Source organism: Zosterops lateralis (assembly GCF_965231275.1).
Source record: "Zosterops lateralis genome assembly, chromosome: 31".
Lineage (NCBI taxonomy): Eukaryota > Metazoa > Chordata > Aves > Passeriformes > Zosteropidae > Zosterops > Zosterops lateralis.
Genome location: NC_139791.1, coordinates 5,936,035 through 5,964,027, shown reverse-complemented (window position 1 = coordinate 5,964,027; position 27,993 = coordinate 5,936,035). Strand labels below are relative to the sequence as shown.

Genomic DNA, 27,993 nt, shown 5'->3' with positions numbered 1-27,993 from the left:
TTCCCCCATTTTCCCCCCATTTTTAGTGAATTTTTCGTTATTTTTTTCGTGACTTTTCCACTATTTTTTTTTTTAATTTTTCCGATTTTTTCCATATTTTTTCCCCCATTTTTCCCCCACTTTTTCTCCATTTTTTCCCCCATTTTTTCTCCATTTTTCCCCCATTTTTTCTCCATTTTTTTGCCCATTTTCCCCCCATTTTTCGTGAATTTTTCAGGATTTTTTTCGTGAATTTTTCGAGAATTTTTCGTGAATTTTGGGGGATTTTTTTCCTGGACTTTTTGGGGGAACTTTTCATGAATTTTTTGGGGAATTTTTTTGCGGATTTTTTGACAATTTTTCCGAGAATTTTTTTTTTTTTTTTTTTTTTTTTTTTTTTTTTTTTTTTTTTTTTAATTTTTGGGAATTTTTTACAATTTTCCCAGGAATTTATCGTGATTTTTTGGGAATTTTCCGTGAATTTTTGGGGACTTGTTGACGATTTTTTTTCTGAATTTTTCGGGATTTTTTGAGGACTTTTTCACGATTTTTTCCTGAATTTTTTGGGGCATTTCCACCAAAAAAAATTTAAATTTTTAAATTTTTTTTTCCTTTTTCCCCCATTTTTCCCCCCATGTGGGCCATGCCCCTCCCCCTCCTGTGTCTATTCCTGTGTCCCCTCCCCCTCGGGGCCCTGGGGGGGGTCCCGGTGTTCGGGGTCTCCCCCGGGGGGGGTCCCTGTCTTGGGGGTCCCTGTCCCGGGGGGGGGTTTGGGGGTCCCTGTCCCGGGGGCTGCGCCTGCGACGGGCCCGGCGGGTGGTGCCGGGGGGGAAAGGGGGGAGTCCCCCGGGGGTTCCCCCCCGGCCTCAGGACACTGTGAGTGAACCCCAAAAACACCCCGAATCCCCCCGAGACCCCTCCCCAAATCACCCCAAAATCCCTCCCCAAATCACCCCGAGACCCCTCCCCAAATCACCCCGAGACCCCTCCCCAAATCACCCCAAAACCCCTCCCCAAATCACCCCAAAAATACCCCAAATCACCCCGAGACCCCTCCCCAAATCACCCCAAAATCCCTCCCCAAATCACCCCGAGACCCCTCCCCGAATCACCCCGAAACCCCTCCCCAAATCACCCCAAAAATACCCCGAATCACCCCAAAAATACCCCAAATCACCCCAAAAATGCCCCAAATCACCCCGAGACCCCTCCCCAAATCACCCCGAAACCCCTCCCCAAATCACCCCGAGACCCCTCCCCAAATCACCCCGAAACCCCTCCCCAAATCACCCCGAGACCCCTCCCCAAATCACCCCGAGACCCCTCCCCAAATCACCCCAAAATCCCTCCCCAAATCACCCCAAAAATACCCCAAATCACCCCGAGACCCCTCCCCAAATCACCCCAAAAATGCCCCAAATCACCCCGAGACCCCTCCCCAAATCACCCCGAGACCCCTCCCCAAATCACCCCGAGACCCCTCCCCGAATCACCCCAAAATCCCCTCCCCAAATCACCCCGAAATCCCTCCCCAAATCACCCCCTTGACCCCAAATTTGGACCCCAAAAACCACAAAACCCCTCCCTGAACCTCCCCTTTGACCCCAAAATCCGGACCCCAAAAATTCTCCCCAAAATCTCCCCCAAAACCCTCCCTGAGCCCCCCCAAATCCTCCCCAAATCCCCCCCTTTGACCCCAAAATCTGAGACCCCAAAATCCCTCCCTGGACCCCCCTTTAACCCCAAAATCCGGACCCAAAAAACCCCCCAAAACCCTCCCCAAATCCCCCCCTTTGACCCCAAAATCCGGACCCCAAAAACCCCCAAAACCCTCCACTTGGACCCCAAAATTGGGACCCCCAAAACCCCAAAATCCGGACCCCAAAAACCCTCCCTGAACCTCCCCAATCCCTCCCCTAATCCCCCCCTTTGACCCCAATATTTGGGGCCCCAAAAACCCCAAAATCCCTCCCTGAACCCCAAAATCCCGACCCCAAAAACCCCAAAAAACCCAAAAAAATCTCCCCAAAATCCTCCCAAACCCCTCCCCAAATCCCCCCCTTTGACCCCAAAATTTGGACCCCAAAACCCCTCCCTGACCCTCCCATTTGCTCCCACAATTTGGAAGCCCAAAACCCCCCAGAAATCCTCCCCAAATCCCTCCCTTTGACCCCAAAATCTGGACCCCAAAAACGCCCAAAACCTTCCACTTGGACCCCAAATTCGGGACCCCAAAATCCCCAAAATCCCCCCAAAAAACCCTCCCCAAATCTCCCCCCCGTGCCCCAAATTTGGGACCCCAAAAACCCCAAAAACCCTCCCTGAGCCCCAAAATCCCGACCCCAAAAAACCCAAAAAAGCCCCCAAAAATTCTCCCCAAAATCCCCCCAAAACCCTCCCCAAATCCCCCCCTTTGACCCCAAAATTTGGACCCCAAAAACCCCTCCCTGACCCCCCCCTTTGACCCCAAATCTGGCACCCCCAAAACCCCCAAATTCCCCAAAACCCCTCCCCAAATCCACCCCTTTGACCCCAAAATCCGGACCCCAAAACCCCCTCCCCAAATTCCCCCCTTTGACCCCAAATTTGGGACCCCAAAACCCCCAAAATCCCCCCCCAAACCCTCCCTGAACCTCCCCAAACCCCTCCCCAAATCCCCCCCTTTCACCCCAAAATTTGGGGCCTCAAAAACCCTCCCTGAGCCTCAAAATCCAGACCCCAAAATCCCCCAAAACCCTCTCTGAACCCCCCCTTGGACCCCAAAATTGGGACCCAAAAATCCCCCAAAACCCTCCCTGAGCCCCAAAATTGGGACCCCAAAACCCCTCCCTGAACTTTCCCCTTTGACCCCAAAATCCGGACCCCAAAAACCCCCAAAAAATTCTCCCCAAAAACCCCCCCAGAAACCTCCCCAAACCCTCCCCAAAAACCTCAAAAACCCTCCCCAAATCCCCCCCTTTGACCCCAAATTTGGGACCCCAAAATCCCTCCCTGAACCCCCCTTTGACCCCAAAATCTGGACCCCAAAACCCACAAAATCTCCCCAAAAATTTTCCCCAAAAACCCTCCCCAAAACCCTCCCCAAATCCCCCCTTTGACCCCAAAATTTTGGGACCCTCCCCTTTAATGGGACCCCCAAAACCCTCCCCAAAACCCCCCCAGGACCCCAAATTTTTGGTCTCCGAGTTTGGACCAGTTTGGACCAGTTTGGTCCCAGTTTTCCCCAAAATTTCCCCAATTTCCTTCAAATTCCCCCAATTTTCCCCCAAAATTTCCTATTTTTTCCCCCAATTTTCCCCAATTTCCCCCCAATTTTCCCCCAAATTCCCAGTTTTTTCCACCCAAATTTCCCTCAAAATTTCCCCCAATTTTCCATCCAAATTTTCCCCCAAATTCCCCCAATTCCCCCCAAAATTCCCATTTTTCTCCCAATTTTCCAAATTTCCCCCAAATTTCTCAATTTCCCCCAATTTTCTCCCAAAATTTCCCCCCAAATTTCCCCCAATTTTCCAAATTTTCCCAAATTTTTCGATTTCCCCCAAATTTTCCCCCAAATTTCCCCAATTTTTCCCCCAATTTCTCCCAAAATTCCCATTTTTTCTCCAATTTTCCAAATTTCACCCCAAATTTCCCCCCAAATTCCCAGTTTTTCCTCCCAAAATTTCCCCAAAATTTCCCCAATTTTCCATCCAAATTTTCCCAAAATTCCCATTTTTACCCCCAAACTTCCCATTTCCCCCCAATTTTCCAAATTCCTCAATTTCCCCCAAATTTCCCATTTCCCCCCAAAATTTCCCCAAAATTTTCCCAAAAATTTCCTAAAAAATTCCCCCGATTTTCCCCAAAATTCCCATTTTTCTCCCTAATTCCCCCCAAATTTTCCCAAATATCTCAATTTCCCCCAAAATTCCCATTTCCCCCCCAAATTTTCCCAAATTCCCGTTTTTCCCCCCAAATTTCCCATTTTTTCCTCCAATTTCCCCCAAATTTTCACCCAAATTTCCCCCAAAAATTTCCCCAAATTTCCCCAAAAATTCCCATTTTTTCCCCCAAATTTCCCCCCAAATTCCCATTTCACCCCCAATTTTCCCAAATTTCCCCCAAAATTATCCCAAATTTCTCAATTTCCCCAAAATTTTCCCGATTTCTCCCCAAATTTCCCCCAAAATTTCCCCCAAAATTTCTCCCAAATTCCCCCAAATTTCCCCCCAAATTTCCCCAATTTTCCATCCAAATTTCCCCCAAAATTCCCCAAATTTTCCCCCCAAATTCCCCAAAAAATTTCCCCAAATTGCCCCAAAAATTCCCATTTTTTCCCCCAAATTTCCCCCAAACCCCCATTTCCCCCCAAACCCCCATTTCCCCCCGAATTCCCCATTTTTTATGTTTTTTTTCCCCGTTTTCAGCTCTTTGATCCGTTGGGATCTCGAGGCTCTTCCCGAGGGCGGCTTCCGGCACCTCCCGCAGCTCACCCTGCTGTGAGTCACCAAAAATCACCCAAAATCACCCAAAATCACCCCAAAACACCCCAAAACACCCCAAAACACCCCAAAATAGCCCAAAAATAGCCCAAAAATGACCCAAAATACCCCAAAAATCATCCAAAACAGCCCAAAAATGACCCAAAATAGCCCCAAAATAGCCCCAAATGGCCCCAAAAACCCCAAAACTGCCTCAAAATAGCCCAAAATGACCCAAAAATGCCCAAAAATGACCCAAAAATGACCCCAAATAGCACAAAATATCCCAAAATAGACCCTAAACAGCCCAAAACATCCAAAACGTCCCAAAATATCCCAAAATGGACCCAAAATATCCCAATATAGACCCAAAATAGCCCAAAAATGACCCAAAATATCCCAAAAATCACCCCAAAATACCCAAAACCATCCAAAATCACCCCAAAAATGACCCCAAAAATGCCCAAAATAGCCCAAAAATGACCCAAAACATCCCAAAATATCCCAAAACTGCCCCTAAATGACCCAAAATCACCCGAAACACCCCAAACACCCCAAAATAACCCAAAATAGCCCCCAAATTTACCCAAAACAGCTCAAAAAAGCCACAAAATGCCCCAAAACGGCCCCAAAATGACCCAAAATAGCCCAAAAACTGCCCCAAAATGCCTCAAAATAGCACAAAATAGACCCAAAATAGACCCAAAATGGCCCAAAATGGCCCAAAAATGCCCCCAAATGACCCAAAATCTCCCCAAAAATGACCCAAAACAGCCCAAAATGACCCAAAAAACCCCAAAAATGCCAAAAAATGACCCAAAATTGCCCCAAAATATCCCAAAATCTCCCCCGAATAGGCCAAAATGGACCAAAATCACCCCAAGTCACCCCAAAATAGCCCAAAAATGACCCCAAACTGCCCTAAAACACCCCAAAAACCACCCAAACCACCCCAAAATAGCCCAAAACACCCCAAAATTCACCCCAAAATCACCCCAAAATGACCCAAAAGAGCCCAAAATATCCCAAAATTACCCAAAAAACCCCAAAACTGCCCAAAATAGCCCAAAAATGACCCAAAATAGCCCAAAAATCACCCAAAATAGCCCAAAATGGACCCAAAATCTCCCAAAATATCCAAAACCAGCCCCAAAATAGACCCAAAATATTCCAAAATGGCCCCAAAACAGCCCCAAAGACCCCAAAATAGCCCAAAAATGACCCAAAACTTCCCCAAAACATCCCCAAATAGCCCCAAACTGCCCCTAAATAGCCCAAAAATGACCCAAAACGCCCCAAAATATCCCAAAATCAGCCCCAAACAGCACAAAATGACCCCAAAATAGCCCAAAAATGACCCAAAAATGCCCAAAACACCCCCAAAGGCCCCAAAATATCCCAAAATCAGCCCCAAATAGCACAAAATGACCCAAAAGAGCCCAAAATATCCCAAAATGCTCCAAAATAGCCCCAAATAGCCCCAAAAATGCCCCAAAATGACCCAAAATTGCCCCTAAAACATCGCAAAACATCCCAAATTATCTCAAAATAGCCCCAAAATGCCCCAAAACACCCAAAAAATAGCCCAAAAATGCCCCCAAACAGCCCAAACTGCCCCCCAAAATGCCTCAGGACACCCCAAAACAACCAAAAATAGCCCCAAATCCCCCCCAAAATCACCTAAAACACCCCCCAAAAAGCACAAAGCCCCCCAAAATATCCCAAAACGCCCCAAAATCGCCACAAAACCATCCCAAAATATCCCTAAAATACCCCAAAATAGCCCCAAAACCACCCAAACCACCCCAAAAATGCCCCCAAACACCCATAAAACTCCCCAGAAATGCCCCAAAATATCCCAAAATCACCCCAAAAATAGCACAAAACCCCCAAAAGAGCCCAAATGTCAAAAAAGCCCCTCAAACCACCCCAAAATATCCCAAAATGGCCCCAAAATCACCCCAAAATTACCCCAAAAAATCCCAAAAATGGTCCCAAACCCCCAAATTTTCCCAAAATGGCCCAAAATATCCCAAAATGGCCCCAAAAATAGCCCCAAATCATCCCAAAATATCCCCAAATGGACCCAAAATGGACCCAAAAATGACCCAAAATCACCCAAAATCACCCCAAAACCACTCCAAAATAGCCCCAAAATAGCCCAAAAATGACCCAAAATCACCCAAAACACGCCAAAAATGACCCCAAAAATGCCCAAAATAGCCCAAAATCACCCAAAACACCCGAAATCACCCAAAAATAGGCCCAAAATCACCCCAAAAATGCCCCAAAATGACCCAGAACTGCCCTAAAACATCCCCAAATAGCCCAAAACTGCCCTTCAGTACCCCAAAAATGACCCAAAACAGCCCAAAATAGCCCAAAATATTCCAACATCACCCAAAATATCCCAAAATAGCCCCAAAACTGCCCAAAAATGCCCCAAAATGGACCCAAAATGACCCAAAATAGCCCCAAAATATCCCCAAAATAGCCCAAAATATTCCAAAATGACCCAAAACATCCCAAGATAGCCCACAATCACCCCAAAATAGCCCAAAATGGCCCCAAAATGCCTCAAAATAGCCCCAAAACACCCCAAAACACCCTAAAATGTCCCTAAAATAGCACAAAACACCCCAAAATTCCCCAAATAGCCCAAAACACCCCAAAAACATCTCAAAGCAGCTCCAAATGGACCCAAAACAGCCCCAAACACCCAAAACATCCCGAAACGCCCCCAAATGCCCCAAAATAGCCCAAAAATGCCCCAAAAACGTCCAAAATGTCCCAAAATAGCCCAAAATACCCCCAAAATAGCACAAAACACCCTAAACAGCCCCAAACTGCCCCAAAATAGCCCAAACTGACCCAAAATAGCCCCAAATAGGCCAAAATGGACCCAAAATAGCCCCAAATAGGCCAAAATGGCCCCAAAATCACACCAAAAAAGCTCAAAAATGCCGAAAACTGCTCTAAAACATCCCCAAATAGCCCCAAACTGCCTCCAAATCGCCCAAAAATGACCCAAAATGACCCAAAACTGCCCAAAACACCCAAAAATCACCCAAAATATTCCAACATCACCCAAAATATCCCAAAATAGCCCCAAAATAGACCAAAATGGCACCAAAACTGCCCAAAAATGCCCCAAAATGGCCCCAAAATGACCCAAAATAGCCCCAAAATATCCCCAAAAATTACCCAAATGGCCCAAAATAGCCCAAAAATGCCCAAAAATATCCCAAAACAGCCCAAAATAACCCAAAATAGCCCAAAATATTTCAAAATGGCCCCCAAATGACCCAAACACCCCAAAATACCCCAAAAATTACCCAAAACAGCCCAAAAATGCCACAAAATAACCCAAAACTGCCCTAAAACATCCCCAAAAAGCCCAAAACTGCCCCTAAATAGCCCAAAAACTGCCCCAAATGACCCAAGTATCCCAAAAACACCCCCAAAACATCCCAAAATATCCCAAAACACCCACAAAAATCACTCAAAACACCCCAAAAATGCCCCAAATCGCCCCAAAATAGCCCAAGAACTGCCTCAAAATGCCCCAAAAACACCCAAAACGCCTCAAAAATGCCTCAAAATCGCCCCATATAGCCCAAAATAGCCCCAAAATAGCCCAAAACTGCCCCAAATTGACCCAAAATATCCCAAAATCACCCCCAAATAGCCCAAAATATTCCAAAATCGCCCAAAATATCCCAAAATAGCCCAAAATGGCCCAAAAATGACCCAAAAAATACCCAAATCACCCCAAAATATCCCAAAATGAACCCAAAATACCCCAAAACACCCCAAAACAACCAAAACCTGCCCAAAAATGCCACAAAATAGCCCAAATCACCCCAAAACCACCCAAATGGACCCAAAATATCTCAAAATATCCCCCAAACACCTTGAAACAGCCCAAAACACCCCAAAAACATCCCAAAAAAGCCCCAAATAGCCCAAAACTCGCCAAAACACCCCCAAAATAGCCCAAAAATGACCCAAAATAGCCCCAAAATATCCCAAAAAATCCCAAAATTGCCCCAAATGGCCCCAAAATTATCCCCAAATGGCCCCAAATGTCCCCAAAATTGCCCCAAAATGTCCCAATTTTGCCCCAAATTGTCCCAAAATTGTCCAAAAATGTCCCAAATTTACCCCCAATTTTCCCCAAATGTCCCCAAATTGTCCCAAAAATTCTCTCAAATTGATCCCAAAATTCCTAAAATTGACCCCAAATTGTCCCAAAATGTCCCAAAATGTCCCCAAATGTCCCCAAATTGTCCCCGAAGTGACCATAAAATGTCCTGATTTTCCCCCAAATTGTCCCAAAATTGTCCCAAATGACCCTAAAAATATCCCAAAATGTCCCCAAATGTCCCAAATTTGCCCCAAATTGACTCAAAATGTCCCCAAGTTGTCCCTAATTGACCCCAAATGTCCCCAATGTCCCCAATGTCCCCAATGTCCCCCCAATGTCCCCAATGTCCCCAATGTCCCCAATGTCCCCAATGTCCCCCAATGACCCCAAATGTCCCCCCAATGTCCCCCCAATGTCCCCAATGTCCCCAATGTCCCCAATGTCCCCAATGTCCCCCAATGACCCCAAATGTCCCCCCAATGTCCCCCCAATGTCCCCAATGTCCCCCCAATGTCCCCCCAATGTCCCCAATGTCCCCAAATGTCCCCCCAATGTCCCCCAATGTCCCCAATGTCCCCAATGTCCCCAATGTCCCCCAATGACCCCAAATGTCCCCCCAATGTCCCCCCAATGTCCCCAATGTCCCCAATGTCCCCCAATGTCCCCAAATGTCCCCAATGTCCCCAATGTCCCCAATGTCCCCAATGTCCCCCCAATGTCCCCAATGTCCCCAATGTCCCCCAATGTCCCCCAATGTCCCCAAATGTCCCCAATGTCCCCAATGTCCCCAAATGTCCCCAATGTCCCCAATGTCCCCCCAATGTCCCCAATGTCCCCCCAATGTCCCCAATGTCCCCAATGTCCCCAATGTCCCCCCAATGTCCCCCAATGTCCCCAATGTCCCCAATGTCCCCAATGTCCCCCCAATGTCCCCAATGTCCCCCCAATGTCCCCAATGTCCCCAATGTCCCCAATGTCCCCCCAATGTCCCCAATGTCCCCCCAATGTCCCCCAATGTCCCCAATGTCCCCAATGTCCCCAATGTCCCCCCAATGTCCCCAATGTCCCCCAATGTCCCCAATGTCCCCAATGTCCCCCAATGTCCCCAATGTCCCCACTGTCCCCAATGTCCCCCCAATGTCCCCCAATGTCCCCAATGTCCCCAATGTCCCCAATGTCCCCCCAATGTCCCCAATGTCCCCCCAATGTCCCCCAATGTCCCCAATGTCCCCCCAATGTCCCCAATGTCCCCCCAATGTCCCCAATGTCCCCCCAATGTCCCCAATGTCCCCAATGTCCCCAATGTCCCCCCAATGTCCCCAATGTCCCCCCAATGTCCCCCAATGTCCCCAATGTCCCCAATGTCCCCAATGTCCCCCCAATGTCCCCAATGTCCCCCAATGTCCCCAATGTCCCCAATGTCCCCCAATGTCCCCAATGTCCCCACTGTCCCCAATGTCCCCCCAATGTCCCCAATGTCCCCCAATGTCCCCAATGTCACAGGTTGGTGACCTCGGGCCGTTTGGGGACAATCGGGGACGGCGCCTTCGACGGGCTGGGGGCGCTCGAGTACCTGTGAGAGACTGGGGGGACTGGGGGGACTGGGGGGGACTGGGTTATACTGGGAGGGCACTGGGATAAACTGGGACAAACTGGGAGGGACTGGTTTATACTGGGAGGAAAAACCCGGGGGTTTTGGGGTGAAAAATGGGGATTTTAGAGGCAAAAATTGGGATTTTTTTGGGGTAAAAATGGGACTGGGATATACTGGGATATACTGGGGTGGACTGGGATGGACTGGGAGGGACTGGGAGGGAACTGGTTTATACTGGGAGTTACTGGGAGGGCGCTGCAGTTCCCAAAGTGGCCACCAGGGGGAGCCGGGGAGACACTGGGAGTTCATTGAGGGGAACTGGGACAAACTGGGAGGGGACTGGAGGGGAACTGGGTTATACTGGGTTATACTGGTTTATACTGGGAGTTACTGGGATGGACTGGGAGGGGACTGGGTTATACTGGTTTATACTGGGAGGGAAAAATCCGGGGGTTTTGGGGTGAAAAATGGGGATTTTAGAGGTAAAATTTGGGACTTTGGGGATAAAAAATAGGACTGGGTTGGACTGGGATATACTGGGAGATACTGGGTTATACTGGGAGGGAACTGGGATAAACTGGGATGGACTGGGATCAACTGGGTTAAACTGGGAGTGGCTCGGAGGGACTGGGGCCACTTTAAGGACCGCGGGGCACGATGGGAGTTGTAGTCCCGGAAGTAACGGCAGTCTATGGGGCGCGGGGCACGATGGGAGTTGTAGTCCCGGAAGTGGCGGCTCAGCGCCCCCTGTCGGTCACTGCGGGCTCCGCCCCCACATTGAGGGGACTGGGGGGAAACTGGTCCACACTGGTCCACACTGGTCCATACTGGTCCATACTGGTCCGTACTGGTCCGTACTGGTCCGTACTGGTCCATACTGGTCCATACTGGTGCAGGTTCATCGAGGACACCCAGCTGGGCTCCATCGCCCCCACGGCCCTGAGGGGACTCCGGGGGCTCCTGTTCCTGTGAGTGTCCCCAGAGTGTCCCCAAATGTCCCCAATGTCCCCAAAGTGTCCCCAAATCACCCCAAAATTCCCCCCAAATTGTCCCCAAATTTTCCCCAAATTTTCCCCAAAATGTCCCTAAAATGTCCCCAAATGTCCCTAAAATGTCCCCAAATCTCCCAAAATGTCCCCTAAATGTCCCCAAATGTCCCAAATTCACCCCAAATTTTCCCCAAATCATCCCCAAATGTCCCCAAATGTCCCCAATGTCCCCAAACATCCCCAAATGTCCCCAATTTCCTCAATGTCCCCCACTGTCCCCAAATGTCCCCAAAATCACCCCAAAATTCCCCCAAAATTGTCCCAAATTTCCCCAAATTTCCCCCAAATTTTCCCCAAATTATCCCCAAATTATCCCCAAATGTCCCCAATGTCCCCAAAATTCCCCCAAAATCTCCCCAAAATTCCCCCAAATTGTCCCAAATTTACCCCAAATTTTCCCCAAATGTCCCCAAATTTCCCCCAAATTATCCCAAATTTCCCTCAAAATTCCCCCAAATTTTCCCCAAATTATCCCCAATCTTCCCATTGTCCCCAAATGTCCCTAAACTGTCCCCAAATGTCCCCACAGGAGTTTGGCCAACAACCGCCTGGAGTCGCTGCCCCGGGGCCTCTTCCAGGATCTGGGGACACTGACCCAGCTGTGGGTGACACTGGGGACACTGGGGACACTGGGGACATTGGGGACACTGACCCAGCTGTGGGTGACACTGGGGACACTGGGGACATTGGGGACATTGGGGACACTGACCCAGCTGTGGGTGACACTGGGGACACTGGGGACACTGGGGACACTGACCCAGCTGTGGGTGACATGGGGACACTGGGGACACTGAGGGGACACTGACCCAGCTGTGGGTGACATGGGGACACTGGGGACACTGAGGGGACACTGACCCAGCTGTGGGTGACACTGGGGACACTGGGGGGACATTGGGGACATTGGGGACATTGGGGACATTGGGGACATTGGGGACATTGGGGACACTGAGGGGACACTGACCCAGCTGTGGGTGACACTGAGGGGACACTGGGGACACTGAGGGGACACTGACCCAGCTGTGGGTGACACTGAGGGGACACTGGGGGGACATTGGGGACACTGGGGACACTGACCCAGCTGTGGGTGACATGGGGACATTGGGGACATTGGGGACATTGGGGGACATTGGGGGACATTGGGGACATTGGGGACATTGGGGACACTGAGGGGACACTGACCCAGCTGTGGGTGACATGGGGACATTGGGGACATTGGGGACACTGGGGACACTGGGGACACTGGGGGGACATTGGGGACATTGGGGACATTGGGGACATTGGGGGACATTGGGGGACATTGGGGACATTGGGGACACTGAGGGGACACTGACCCAGCTGTGGGTGACATGGGGACATTGGGGACATTGGGGACACTGGGGACACTGGGGACACTGGGGGGACATTGGGGACATTGGGGACATTGGGGACATTGGGGACACTGGGGACACTGGGGGGACATTGGGGACACTGGGGACACTGGGGACACTTGGGGGACATTGGGGACATTGGGGACACTGGGGACATTGGGGACACTGGGGGGACATTGGGGGACATTGGGGGGCACTGGGGACATTGGAGACATTGGGGACACTGGGGGGACACTGGGGGACACTGGGGGGACATTGGGGGACATTGGGGACATTGGGGACATTTGGAGACATTGAGGGGACATTGGGGACACTGGGGACATTGGGGGCACTGGGGACATTGGAGACATTGGGGACACTGGGGGGACATTGGGGACACTGGGGGGACATTGGGGGACATTGGGGGACATTGGGGACACTGGGGACATTGGGGACACTGGGGACATTGGGGGCATTGGGGACATTGGAGACATTGGGGACACTGGGGGGACACTGGGGAGGTTGGTGGCACTTTGGTGTCACTTCAGTGTCACCTTGATGTCACCTGCTGTCATTTGATGTCCCTTTGGTGCCACTCGGGGCCATTTTGTGCCACTTTGATGCCATTTTGTGTCCCTTTAGTGTCACTTTGGTGCCATTTGTTGTCACTTTGGCGCCACCTGGTGACACTTCGGTGACAATTTGGTGCCACTTGATGACACTTGGTGACACTTTGGGGCCATTTTGTGTCCCTTTAGTGCCACATTGGTGCCATTTGATGCCACTTGGGGCCATTTGGTGTCACTTGGTGCCACTTGATGTCACTTTGATGCCACTTGGGCCCATTTGGTGCCACTTTAGTGTCCCTTTAGTGTCACTCTGGTGACATTTGATGACAATTTGGTGCCACTTGGTGACACTTTGGTGCCACTTGGTGCCATTTTGTGCCACTTTGGGGCCATTTGGTGTCCCTTTAGTGTCACTTCGGTGCCATTTGGTGCCATTTGGTGCCACTCTGTGTCACTTTGGCGCCACCTGGTGGCATTTGCTGACAATTCAGTGCCACTTAGTGCCACTTTGGGGCCATTTGGTGTCACTGTGGTGTCACTTTGGTGACACCTGGTGCCATTTGATGTCCCTTTGGCGCCACCTGGTGTCACTTTGTGTCCCTTTAGTGTCACTTTGGTGCCATTTGGTGTCACTGTGGCGCCACCTGGTGTCACTTGATGCCACTTTGGTGACACTTGGTGTCCCTTTAGTGCCACCTGGTGACACTTGGTGTCCCTTTAGTGCCACCTGGTGACACTTGATGACACTCAATGACACTTTGGTGACACTTGATGACACTTTGTGTCCCTTTACTGTCACTTGGTGTCATTTTGATGCCATTTTGTGCCACTTGGGACCATTTAATGTCCCTTTAGTGCCACTTTGGTGACATTTGGCGCCACCTGGTGCCATTTGGTGTCACTTGATGACACTTTGGTGCCACCTGGTGACACTTGGTGCCATTTTGTGCCACTTTGGTGCCATTTAATGTCCCTGTGGTGTCACTTTGGTGCCACTTCAGTGTCACTTTGATGCCACCTGGTGCCATTTGCTGACACTTGGTGTCCCTTTACTGTCACTTGGTGTCACTTTGGTGCCACTTGGTGCCACCTGGTGTCACTCAATGACACTTTGGTGACGCTTGGTGTCACTTTAGTGTCCCTTTGGTGCCACCTGGTGCCACTTGATGGGACTTGGTGACACTTTGGGGCCATTTTGTGTCACTTTGGTGTTGCTCTGGTGGCATTTGATGCCACCTGGTGCCATTTGGTGACAATTTGGTGCCATTTAATGTCCCTTTAGTGTCACTTGGTGCCACTTGGTGTCACTTTGGCGCCACCTGGTGGCATTTACTGTCACTTTGGTGCCACTTGATGTCACTTGATGACACTTGGTGTCCCTTTAGTGCCACTTTGGTGCCACCTGGTGCCACTTGGGGCCATTTGCTGAGAATTTGGTGCCACTTGGTGCCACTTTAGTGTCACTCCATGACACTTTGGTGCCATTGGGGCCATTTAATGTCCCTTTGGTACCACCTGGTGACACTTTGATGACACTTGGTGACCCTTTAGTGCCACTTGGGGCCATTTGGTGTCACTCAGTGCCACTTCGGTGACACCTGGTGCCATTTAGTGACAATTTGGTGCCATTTGATGTCCCTTTAGTGTCACTTGGTGCCACTTGGTGTCACTTTGGCGCCACCTGGTGGCATTTACTGTCACTTTGGTGCCACTTGATGTCACTTTGGTGACACCTGGGGCCATTTAATGTCCCTTTGGTGCCATTTGATGTCACTTGATGACACTTGGTGTCCCTTTAGTGCCACTTTGGTGCCACCTGGTGCCATTTGGTGCCACTTTGGTGCCATTTAATGTCCCTGTGGTGTCACTTTGGTGCCACTTCAGTGTCACTTTGATGCCACCTGGTGCCATTTGATGACACTTGGTGTCCCTTTACTGTCACTTGGTGTCACTTTGGTGCCACTTGGTGCCACCTGGTGTCACTCGATGACACTTTGGCGACGCTTGGTGTCACTTTAGTGTCCCTTTGGTGCCACCTGGTGGCACTTGATGGGACTTGGTGACACTTTGGGGCCATTTTGTGTCACTTTGGTGTCGCTCTGGTGGCATTTGGTGCCACCTGGTGCCATTTAACGTCCCTTTAGTGCCACTTTGGTGCCATTTGGTGTCACTTGGGGCCATTTTGTGTCCCTTGAGTGTCACTTGGTGCCATTTAATGTCACTCTGGTGCCACTCTGGTGGCCTTTGGTGACATTTCATGTCACTTTGGGCCCATTTGGTGACACTCAGTGTCCCTTTAGTGCCACTCTGGTGCCACTTGATGACAATTCAGTGCCACTTAGTGCCACTTTGGGGACATTTGATGTCACTTTAGTGTCACTTTGATGCCACTTGATGACACTTTGGTGTCACTTTAGTGTCACTTGGTGTCACTTTAGTGCCATTTGGCGCCACCTGGTGTCATTTGCTGACACTTTGGTGCCACCTGGTGCCATTTGATGACACTTGGTGTCCCTTTACTGTCACTTGATGTCACTTTGATGCCATTTTGTGCCACTTGGGGCCATTTTGTGCCACTTGGGGCCATTTTGTGTCCCTTTAGTGTCATTTTGGTGCCATTTGGTGCCACCTGGTGCCATTTGGTGTCACTTGATGACACTTGGTGCCACCTGGTGATACTTGGTGCCATTTTGTGCCACTTTGGTGCCATTTAATGTCCCTTTGGTGTCACTTTGGTGCCATTTGGTGCCACTTGGTGACACTCGATGTCCCTTTGATGCCACTTGGTGTCACTTCAGCGTCACTTTGATGCCACCTGGTGCCATTTGCTGACACTTGGTGTCCCTTTACTGTCACTTGGTGTCACTTTGGTGCCACTTGATGTCACTCGATGACACTTTGGTGTCACTCTGATGCCACTTTGTCCCCCTGTGACCTCAGTGACCTCCGTGGGAACCCGTTCCGCTGTGACTGTCACCTGCGGTGGCTCCTGCGCTGGTTGGGGACCCGCCCCGGCCCCTCCCCCACCGAGGGCGGGGGGCGCTGCCGGGGGCCCCTCCCCCACCAGGGCACCCCCCTGGCCCTGCTCAGCCCCCGCCAGCTCCAGTGCCACCGCCACGGTAACTGGGGGGACTGGTTTATACTGGGAGGGGCTGGGGGGAAAAAACCCGGGGGTTTTGGGGTGAAAAATGGGGATTTTAGGGGTAAAAATGGGACTGGGAGGGAACTGGTTTATACTGGGAGTTACTGGGAGGGCGCTGCAGTTCCCAAAGTGGCCACCAGGGGGAGCCGGGGAGACACTGGGAGTTCATTGAGGGGAACTGGGAGGGACTGGGACAAACTGGGAGGGGCTGGGAGGGAACTGGGTTATACTGGGAGGGACTGGGAGGAAAAAATCCGGGGGTTTTGGGGTGAAAAATGGAGATTTTGGGGTGAAAAATGGTATTTTTTGGGTAAAAATGGGACTGGGAGAGGACTGGGTTATACTGGGTTATACTGGGAGGGACTGGAGGGAACTGGAGGGAACTGGGAGGGAAAATCTGGGGGTTTTGGGGTGAAAAATGGGGTTTTTAGGGGTAAAAATTGGAGTGGGAGGGGACTGGGTTATACTGGGATATACTGAGAGGGACTGGGAGGAAAAAACCCGGTGGTTTTAGGGTGAAAAATGGGGATTTTAGAGGTAAAAATGGGATTTTTGGGGTAAAAATGGGACCGGGAGAGGACTGGGTTATACTGGGATGAACTGGAAGGGACTGGGAGGGACTGGGAGGAAAAAATCCGGTGGTTTTGGGGTGAAAAATGGGGATTTTGGGGGTAAAAATGGGAGTGGGAGGGGACTGGGTTATACTGGGACATATTGGGTTATACTGGGAGGGACTGGGAGGAAAAAACCCGGTGGTTTTTAGGGTGAAAAATGGGGATTTTAGAGGTAAAAATTGGGATTTTGGGGGTAAAAATGAGACTGGATTATACTGGAGGGAACTGGGATGAACTGGAAGGGACTGGGAGGGACTGGGAGTGGTAGAAAAGGGGATTTGGGGTTACTGGTTTATACTGGGAAGGACTGGGAGGGAATGGGAGGAAAAAATCGGGGGGTTTTGGGGTGAAAAATGGGGATTTTAGGGGTAAGAATTGGGATTTTTTTTGGGTAAAAATGGGACTGGGAAGGAACTGGGTTATACTGGGATGAACTGGGAGTGTCCCCAGGCTGTCCCTTGGTGTGTCCCCGTGTCCCCGTGGATGTCCCCATGTCCCTGGTGATGTCCCCAGGCTGTCCCTGGCTGTGTCCCCATGTCCCCAGGGATGTCCCCGTGTCCCCAGGGATGTCCCCAAGCTGTCCCCGTGTCCCTGAGGATGTCCTTGGGGTGTCCCCGTGTCCCCAGGGATGTCCCCGTGTCCCCTGGGCTGTCCCTGGGTGTGTCCCTGTGTCCCCAGGGATGTCCCCATGTCCCCAGAGCTGTCCCCAAGCTGTCCCCATGTCCCCAGAGCTGTCCCCAGCTGTCCCCGTGTCCCCAGAGCTGTCCCCAGCTGTCCCCGTGTCCCCAGAGCTGTCCCCAAGCTGTCCCCATGTCCCCAGAGCTGTCCCTGGCTGTGTCCCCATGTTCCCAGTGATGTCCCCTGTCCCCAGAGCTGTCCCCAAGCTGTCCCTGTGTCCCCTGAGCTGTCCCTGGCTGTGTCCCCGTGTCCCCAAGCTGTCCCCTGTCCCCAGAGCTGTCCCCAAGCTGTCCCCAAGCTGTCCCCTGTCCCCAGAGCTGTCCCCAAGCTGTCCCCATGTCCCCAGAGCTGTCCCTGGCTGTGTCCCCATGTTCCCAGTGATGTCCCCTGTCCCCAGAGCTGTCCCCAAGCTGTCCCTGTGTCCCCTGAGCTGTCCCTGGCTGTGTCCCCGTGTCCCCAAGCTGTCCCCTGTCCCCAGAGCTGTCCCCAAGCTGTCCCCAAGCTGTCCCCTGTCCCCAGAGCTGTCCCTGGGTGTGTCCCCGTGTCCCCAGAGCTGTCCCCTGTCCCCAGAGCTGTCCCCAAGCTGTCTCCATGTCCCTGTGTCCCCTGGGCTGTCCCTGGCTGTGTCCCCGTGTCCCCAGAGCTGTCCCCAAGCTGTCCCCAGAGCTGTCCCCAAGCTGTCCCCAAGCTGTCCCCTGTCCCCAGAGCTGCGGCCGTTCCAGTCTCTCCCGTTCTCGTCCCTGGGGGCCGAGCCCTTCACCCTGGGGGGGCACCCCGGGGTGGCCCTGGCCCAGCCCGTGGCCGGAGCCTGCGCCCTGCTGGAGTGGGACCAGCTCGGGGGGCGCTTCCGGGCCCCCACCGTCATCAACAGTGAGAGAAACGGGGGGAAAATGGGGGAAATGGGGAAAATGGGAAAAAATGGGGGAAAATGGGGAAAAACAAGGAAAAAATGGAGGGAAATGGGGGAAATATGGGGAGGAGGTTCTGGGCCCCACCGTCATCAACAGTGAGAAAAAATGGGGGGAAATGGGGAAAAATGGGGAAAAAATCAGAAAAAACTGAAAAAAAGGAGAAAAATGGGGAAAATGGGGAAAAATGGGGAAAAAATGGGACCAGGTCAAGGGGAGGTTCTGGGCCCCACCGTCATCAACTGTGAGAGAAACGGGGGAAAACGGGAAAAATGGAGAAAAAACCTGGAAAAATTGGTGACAAATTATGAAAAAAATGGGGGGAAATGGGGAAAAATGGGGAAAAATGAGAAAAAAAACAAGGAAAAGATGGGGAAAAATGGTGAGGAGATTCTGGGCCCTCACCATCATCAACTGTGTGAGAAATGGGGGGAAAACAGGAAAAAAAAGGGTAAAATCTGCAAAAAAATGGTAAAAATCTGAAAAAAAATGGGGAAAAAATGGAGGAAAAAACTGTAAAAATCTGCAAAAAAAAGGGGAAAAATGGGGAAAATCAAGGAAAAGATGGGGGGAAATATGGGGGAAAATTGGGGGGAAATATGGGGAGGAGATTCCGGGCCCCCACATCATCAATGGTGAGAGGAATGGGGGGAAATGGGGAAAAATGGGAGAATCTGCAAAAAAATGGGGAAAATCTGCAAAAAAATGGGGGAAAAATGAAAAATAATGGAGAAAAAATGGGGAAAAAATGAGGAAAAATGGGGAGGAGATTCTGGGCCCCACCATCATCAACAGTGAGAGAAACGGGGGGAAAAATGGAAAAAAAATGGGGGAAAATTGGGAAAAAATGGGGGAAATATGGGGGGAAATGGGGGGAAATGGGGTGGGAGTGGGACCAGGTCAAAGGGAGGTTCTGGGCCCCACCGTCATCAACTGTGAGAGAAAACAGGGAAAAATGGGAAAAATGGGGGAATGGGGGGAAAATGGGGGGAAATGGGGGGAAATGGGATGGGAGTGGGACCAGGTCAAGGGGAGGTTCTCCAATGTCCCCAAGGTCCCCATCACCCCAACATCCCCAATGTCCCCAAGGTCCCCATCATGACATCTCCAATGTCCCCAAGGTCTCCAATGTCCCCAAGGTCCCCAATGTCCCCAATGTCTTCAGTGTCCCCAGTGTCCCCAAGATCTCCAGTGTCCCCAAGGTCTCCAATGTCCCCAGTGTCCCCAATGTCCCCAAGGTCCCCAAGGTCCCCATCAACCCATCTCCAATGTCCCCAAGGTCTCTATAACCCAAATAACTCCAATGTCCCCAAAGTCCCCAAGGTCCCCATCACCCCAATATCCACAATGTCCCCAAGATCCCCAATGTCCCCAAGGTCCCCAGTGTCCTCAAGGTCCCCAATGTCCCCAAGGTCCCCAAAGTCCCCAATGTCCCCATCACCCCAACATCCCCAATGTCCCCAATGTCCCCACTGTCCCCGAGGTCCCCAACATCTCCAATGTCCCCAATGTCCCCAGTGCCCCCAATGTCCCCAAGGTCCCCAACACCCCCAGCCCCTCCAACACCTCCCTCACCCCTTCTCCCCCCCCATCCCCTCACCCCTTCACCCCCCTAACGTCCCCTCCTGTCCCCTCCTGTCCCCTCGGTGTCCCCAGGCTCCTCCCCCGTGGCCTGCCACCCCCTGCCCATGGACAACGACACCCTGCTGATGGTGGTGGCCCAGCTGGGCGGCGGCTCCTGGGTTTGGCGTCGCTCCGGCGGCCCCGGCTCGTCCTTCGTGCGTCACCAAGCCCTGGGCTCGGGCCACCTGCGCCGTCCCCACGCCGTGGCCTCGGCCCGCCTGGGTGGCCACCTCTACCTGGGGGTGGCCGACAGCTCCAAGGGCGGCACCAGCACCGTGTTCCGCTGGGGCTCGGGCGGCTTCTACCCGCACCAGACGCTGCGGGCGTGGCAGAGGGACACGCACCTGGAGTTCCTGGAGCTGGGCGGGCGGCCGGCGCTGGTGCTGTGCAGCGCGGCGCGGCGGCCCCTGGTTTACCGCTGGAGCGGCGGCGGCTTCGCGCCCCACACCGACATCCCGCACGTGCCCGACGTCTACGCCGCCAAGCATTTCCGGCTCAGGGGGAGCGTCTTCCTCTGCCTGACGCGGTTCCTGGGGGACGCCAAGGTGATATATGGGGTGGGGGTGTGGGGTGGGGATTGGGGTGTGTAAGGGGGTGTGGGGTTATGGGGGTCCATGAAGGTCATGGGGTTATGGGGGTTATTGGGGTTGTGGGGTTATTGGGGTTATGGGGTTATGGGAGTCAACAAGGTCATGGGGTTATGGGGGTCCATGAAGGTCATGGGGTTATGGGGGTTATTGGGGTTGTGGGGTTATTGGGGTCATGGGGTTATGGGAGTCAACAGGGTCATGGGGTTATGGGGCTCATCGGAGCCATGGGGTTATGGGGGTCCATGAAGGTCATGGGGTTATGGGGGATCATTGGGGTTATGGGGGTTATTGGGGTTGTGGGGTTATTGGGGTCATGGGGTTATGGGAGTCAACAGGGTCATGGGGTTATGGGGCTCATTGGAGCCATGGGGTTATGGGGGTCCATGAAGGTCATGGGGTTATGGGGGTCTTAAGGGTTGTGGGCTTATGAGAGTCATCAGGGTCACAGGGTTATGGGGAGTCCATGAAGGTCGTGGGGTTATAGGGGGTCATTGGGGTATGGGGGTTATCAGGGTTGTGGAGGGTCATCAGGGTCATCAGGGTCATGGAGAGTCAACAGGGTTGTGGGGTTATGGGGGTTATTGGGGTTGTGGGGTCATGGGGGTCATCAGGGTCATGGGGTTATGGGGGTCATTGGGGTTATGGGGGTCCATGAAGGTCATGGGGTTATGGGGCTTATTGGGGTTGTGGGTTCATCAGGGTCATGGGGTTATGGGGGTCATCGGGGTTATGGGGGGTTCCATCAGGGTTATGGGGTTATGGGGGTCCATGAAGGTCATGGGGTTATGGGGGTCATCAGAGTCGTGGGGTTATGGGGGTCATTGGGGTTGTGGGGTTCCATCAGGGTTACGGAGGCTTATCAAGGTCATGGGATCATGTGGCCATGGAGGGGTCATCAGGGTTGTGGGGTCATGGAGGGTCATCAGGGTCATGGGTTTATGGGGGTCAACAGGGTCATGGGGGGTAAGAAGAGTAACAGGTCCGTGGGGTTCTATCAGGGCCATGGGTTTATGGGGGTCATTGGGGCCATGGGGTTATGGGGGTTATTGGGGTCATGAGGTTATGGGGGTCCATGAAGGTCATGGGGTTATGGGGGTCCATGAAGGTCATGGAGGGTCATCACGGTCATGGCGTTGTGGGGATACATTAGGGTTATGGGGTTATGGGGTTATGGGGGTCCATGAAGGTCATGGGGTTATGGGGTCATCAGGGTCGTGGGGTTATGGTGGTGATCAGGGTTATGGGGTTATGGGAGTCAACAGGGTTATGGGGTTATGGGGGTCCATTAAGGTTATGAAGGTCATAAGGGTAATGTGGGCATGGGGGGCCATCAGGGTCATGGAGGTCAACAGGGTCATGGGGTTATGGGGATCCATGAAGGACAGGGGGTTATGGGGGTTATTGGAGTTGTGGGGTTATGGGGGTCCATTAGGGTCATGGGGGTCATAAGGGTAATGTGGGCATGGGGGTCCATCAAGGTCATGGGGTTCATCAGGGTCATGGGGTAATGGGAGTCAACAGGGTCGTGGGGTTATGGGGGTCCATGAAGGACAGGGGGTTATGGCGGTCATCAGGGTTGTGGGGCTATGGGGGTCAACAGGGTCATTGGGGTTATGGGGGTCATCAGTGTTATGGGGTTATGGGGGGGGTCATCCGGGTTGTGGGGTTATGGGGAGTCAACAGGGTCGTGGGGTTATGGGGGTCCATGAAGGACATGAGGTTATAGGGGTCCATGAAGGTCATGGGGTTGTGGGGAGTTTTCAGGGTCATGGGGGTCATCAGGATAACAGGGGTTGTGGAGTTATGGGCGTCCATCAGGGTCATGGGGGTCATAAGGGTCATGTGGACATGGGCGTCCATCAAGGTCATGGGATTCATCAGGGTTGTGGGGTTATGGGGGTCATCAGGGTCATGGGGGTCATCAAGGTCATGAGATTATAGGGGAACATGAAGGTCATGGTGTCATGGGGGTCAGCAGGGTCATGGGGTTACGGGGTCATCAGAGTCACAGGTCTGTGGGGGTCATCAGGGTCATGGGGTTATGGGGGTCCATGAAGCTCATGGGGTTATGGGGGTCCATTAGGGTTATGGGGGTCATAAGGGTAATGTGGGTATGGGAGGCTGTCAGGGTCATGTGGACAAGGGTGTCCATCAAGGTCATGGGGTCAGGGGGGTCACTGGGGCCATGAGGTCATGGGGTTCCCTCAGGGTTATGGAGGGTCATCAGAGTCATGGGGTTATGGGGGTCCATTAGGGTTATGGGGGTCATAAGGGTAATGTGGGCATGGGGGGCCATCGTGGTCATGGGGTTATGGGAGTCATTGGGGTCATGGAGGGTCATCAGGGTCATTGGGGTTATGGGGGTCATCACGGTTATGGGGTTATGGGGAGTCATCAGGGTTGTGGGGTTATGGGGGTCCATGAAGGTTGTGGGGTTATGGGGGTACATTAGGGTTATGGGGTTATGGGGAGTCCATGAAGGTCATGGGGTTATAGGGGGTCATTGGGGTATGGGGGTTATCAGGGTTGTGGGGTTATGGGGGGTCAACAGGGTCATGGGGTTATGGGGGTCATCCGAGTTGTGGGGTTATGGGGGTACATTACGGTTATGGGGGTCATAGAGGTTATGGGGTTATGGGGAGTCAATAGGGTCATGGGGTTATGGGGAGTTATCAGGGTCATGGGGTTATGGGAGTACATCAGGGTTGTGGGGTTATGGGGGTTATTGGGGTTGTGGGGTTATGGGGGTCATCAGGGTTGTGAGGTCATGGGATCATGGGCGTCATCAGGGTTGTGGGGTTATGGGGGTTATTGGGGTTGTGAGGTCATGGGGGTTATGGGGGTTATGGGGGTTGGGGGGTTATGGGAGTTATTGGGGTTGTGGGTGTCATCAGGGTCCATGAAGGTCATGGAGGGTCATCACGGTCGTGGGGGTCATCAGGGTCATGGGGTTATAGGGGTCCATGATGGTCATGGGGGATCATCAGGGTAACGGGGTTATGGGGGTCATCAGGGCCATGGGGTCACGGAGGGTCATCGGGGTTGTAGTTTATGGGGGTCCGTCAAAGTCATGGGTCTGTTGGGGTCCATCAAGGTCATGGGGTCAGGGGGGTCACTGGGGGCATGAGGTCATGGGGTTCCCTCAGGGTTATGGAGGGTCATCACAGTCATGGGGTTATGGGGGTCATTGGGGTCATGGAGGGTCATCAGGGTCATTGGGGTATGGGGGTTATCAGGGTTGTGGGGTCATCAGGGTCATGGGGAGTCAACAGGGTTGTGGGGTTATGGAGGTCATTGGGGTCGTGGGGTTATGGGGAGTCAATACGGTCATGGGGGGGTTCCATCAGGGTTGTGGGGTTATGGGGGTCCATGAAGGTCATGGGGTTATGGGGGTCATTGGGCTTGTGGGGTTATAGGGGGTAATCAGGGTCATGGGGGTCCATGAAGGTCATGGGGTTATGGGGGTCATCAGGGTTATGGGGGTCCATGAAGGTCATGGGGTCATGGGGGTCATCAGGGTTATGGGGTTATGGGGAGTTATCAGAGTTGTGGGGTTATGGGGTTATGGGGGGTCAACAGGGTCATGGGGTTATGGGGGTCATCAGGGTTATGGGGTCATGGAGGGTCCATCGAGGTGATGTGGTCATGAGGTTCCATCAAGGTCATGGGGTTATGGGAGTCATCAGGGTTGTGGGGTTATGGGGGTCCGTGAAGATCTTGGAGGGTCATCAGGGTCATGGGTTTATGGGGGTACATTAGGGTCATGGGGTTATGGGAGTCATCGGGGTTGTGGGGTTATGGGGAGTTATCAGAGTCATGGGGTTATGGGGGTACATCAGGGTTGTGGGGTTATGGGGCTTATTGGGGTTGTGGGTTCATCAGGGTCATGGGGTTATGGGGGTCATCAGGGTTATGGGGGGTTCCATCAGGGTTATGGGGTTATGGGGGTCCATGAAGGTCATGGGGTTATGGGGGTCATCAGAGTCGTGGGGTTATGGGGGTCATTGGGGTTGTGGGGTTCCATCAGGGTTATGGAGGCTTATCAAGGTCATGGGATCATGTGGCCATGGAGGGGTCATCAGGGTTGTGGGGTCATGGAGGGTCATCAGGGTCATGGGGTTATGGGAGTCCATGAAGGTCATGGGGTTATGGGGGGTCATCAAGGTTGTGGGGTTATGGGGTCCATCAGGGTTATGAGGGTCTTAAGGGTAATGTGGGCATGGGGGGCCATCACCGTCATCAGGTTATGGGAGGTCATCAGGGTCATGGGGTTATGAGGGTCATCTGGGTTGTGGGGTTATGGGGGTTCATCAGGGTCATGGGGTTATGGGGGTCATCTGGGTTGTGGGGTTATGGGGTCATCAGGGTCGTGGGGTTATGGGGTCATCAGGGTCGTGGGGTTATGGGGTCATCAGGGTCATGGGGTTATGAGGGTCATCTGGGTTGTGGGGTTATGGGGTCATCAGGGTCGTGGGGTTATGGGGTCATCAGGGTCGTGGGGTTATGGGGGTCATCGGGGTCATGGGGTTAGTAGGGGTCATCGGGGTTGTGGTGTTATTATGGGGGTCCATGAAGGTCATGGAGGGTCATCAGGGTTATGGGGTTATGCGGAGTCATCAGAGTCATGGGGTTATGGGGGTCCATGAAGGTCATGGGGTTATGGGGTCCATCAGGGTGATGTAACCCCACCTCTGACCCCCTGACCCCACCTCTGACCCCCTGACCCCATCAGCGCAACCCATCACTCATCCCATGACCCCACCCCCTGACCCCATCACCCATCCCATGATCCCACAGTCCCATCACCCACCCCTTGGTCCCATCACCCACCCCATGACCTCACCCCATGGTCCTATCACCCATCCCACGGTCCCATCACCCAACCCTTGACCCTACAACCCACCCCCTGACCCCATTACTGACCCCACCCCATTGCCCCACAGGTGATGTGGTGGGAGGGCTCCAACCCAACCCAACCAATCCCATGGCCCCACCACCCACCCCATGACCCCATGACCCATCCCATGACCCCCTGACCCCATGGCTGTCCCCCTGACCCCTGACCCCACCCCATTGTCCCACAGGTGATGTGGTGGGAGGGCTCCAACCCAACCCAACCAATCCCATGGCCCCACCATCCACCCCATGACCCCACCCCCTGACCCCATCACCCATCCCATGGTCCCAAAAGTCATCCTATGACCCCATGACCCATCACCCAACCCTTGATCCCATTCCATGACCCCATCACCAATCCCATGACCCCATGACCCATCCCTTGACCCTACAACCCACCCCCTGACCCCGTTACTGACCCCACCCTGTTGTCCCCCAGGTGATGCGGTGGGAGGGCTCCAACCCAACCCAACCCAACCAATCCCATGGCCCCACCATCCACCCCATGACCCATCCCATGACCCCATCACCCATCCCATGGTCCTGTGATCCCATCACCCAACCCTTGACCCTACAACTCAGGCCATGACCCCATGACCCACCCTATGACCCCATGACCCATCCCATGGTCCCATGACCCCATCCCTTGGTCCCATCACTCATCCCATGATCCCATGACCCATCACCCAACCCTTGACCCTACAACTCACTCCATGACCCCACCACCCACCCCATGACCCCCTGACCCCCTGCCTGACCCCATTGCTGTCCCCCTGACCCCATTGCTGTCCCCCTGACCCCATGACTGACCCCACTGCTGACCCCCTGACCCCCTCACTGTCCCCCTGACCCCATTGCTGTCCCCCTGACTGCATGACTGACCCCTCACTGTCCCCCTGACCCCCTCACTGTCCCCCTGACCCCCTCACTGTCCCCCTGACCCCTCACTGTCCCCCTGACCCCCTCACTGTCCCCCTGACCCCATTGCTGTCCCCCTGACCCCCTCACTGTCCCCCTGACCCCATGACTGACCCCCTGACCCCCTCACTGTCCCCCTGGCCCCCTCACTGTCCCCCTGACCCCTCACTGTCCCCCTGACCCCTCACTGTCCCCCTGACCCCATTGCTGTCCCCCTGACCCCCTCACTGTCCCCCTGACCCCTCACTGTCCCCCTGACCCCATTGCTGTCCCCCTGACCCCCTCACTGTCCCCCTGACCCCCTCACTGTCCCCCTGACCCCATTGCTGTCCCCCTGACCCCATTGCTGTCCCCCTGACCCCCTCACTGTCCCCCTGACCCCTCACTGTCCCCCTGACCCCCTCACTGTCCCCCTGACCCCATTGCTGTCCCCCTGACCCCTCACTGTCCCCCTGACCCCTCACTGACCCCCTGACCCCATTGCTGTCCCCCTGACCCAATTGCCGTCCCCCTGACCCCATTGCCGTCCCCCTGACCCCATTGCTGTCCCCCTGACCCCTCACTGTCCCCCTGACCCCTCACTGTCCCCCTGACCCCCTCACTGTCCCCCTGACCCCATTGCTGTCCCCCTGACCTCCTCACTGTCCCCCTGACCCCATTGCTGTCCCCCTGACCCCATTGCTGTCCCCCTGACCTCCTCACTGTCCCCCTGACCCCATTGCTGTCCCCCTGACCCCATTGCTGTCCCCCTGACCCCTCACTGTCCCCCCGACCCCTCACTGACCCCGTTGCCGCCCCGCAGGTGATGCGCTGGGAGGGCTCCATGTTCCGCGAGGTGCAGCAGGTGCCGGCCCGCGGCTCCATGGTGTTCCAGCCGCTGCTCCTGGCCGGCCACCGCTACGTCCTGCTGGGCAACGACTTCGCCCCCAGCCGCGTCTTCCGCCTGGGCGCCGGCGGCCGCCTGGAGCCCGCCCAGGAGCTGCCCGCGCCCACGCCCCGCGCCTTCGTGCCCCTGCCCGTGGGCCACCGGCACTTCCTGGTGGCCACCAGCTTCAAGGGGGCCACCCAGATCTACGCCCACGTCACCGAGGACATCGGGACGTGACGGGACGGATGAGGACACGGAGGGGACATCGGCCCGTGGCGTTGTGGACTTTGGGACATGAGGGGACACGGAGGGGACATTGGTCACTGTGGAGATGGGCGTGTGTGAGAACATGGGGACATTGGTCACAGCCGGTGTGGGGACGTGATGGGACATCAGGGGACACGTGGTGGCGGCTGGAGGGACATGGGGACAATGGCCACTGTGTCACCATGAAGACATGAGGGGACACCATGGGGACACATGATGGTGGCTGGAGGGACATGGGGACAATGGCGATGACATCACCATGGGGATGGGGACATGAGGGGACATCATGAGAACATGGGGACATCGGTGACGGTGTGGGGATGTGATGGGACATCAGGGGACACG

At 53.5% G+C, this 27,993-nt stretch overlaps 1 protein-coding gene across 1 annotated transcript; it reads left to right on the top strand.

Annotated features, from left to right (window-relative positions):
* Window positions 1-613: 613 nt before the first annotated feature.
* LOC310920634 (leucine-rich repeat LGI family member 4-like) lies at window positions 614-27,618 on the top strand (the record flags this gene model as incomplete). The annotated part of the gene is made up of 9 exons (XM_083880699.1): window positions 614-855; window positions 4,386-4,457; window positions 10,090-10,161; window positions 11,077-11,148; window positions 11,759-11,830; window positions 16,085-16,263; window positions 18,284-18,448; window positions 20,143-20,657; window positions 27,316-27,618. 9 exons carry the CDS (start codon window positions 614-616, stop codon window positions 27,616-27,618), a joined length of 1,692 nt encoding a protein of 563 aa, XP_083736825.1.
* Between the last annotated feature and the right edge of the window lie 375 nt (window positions 27,619-27,993).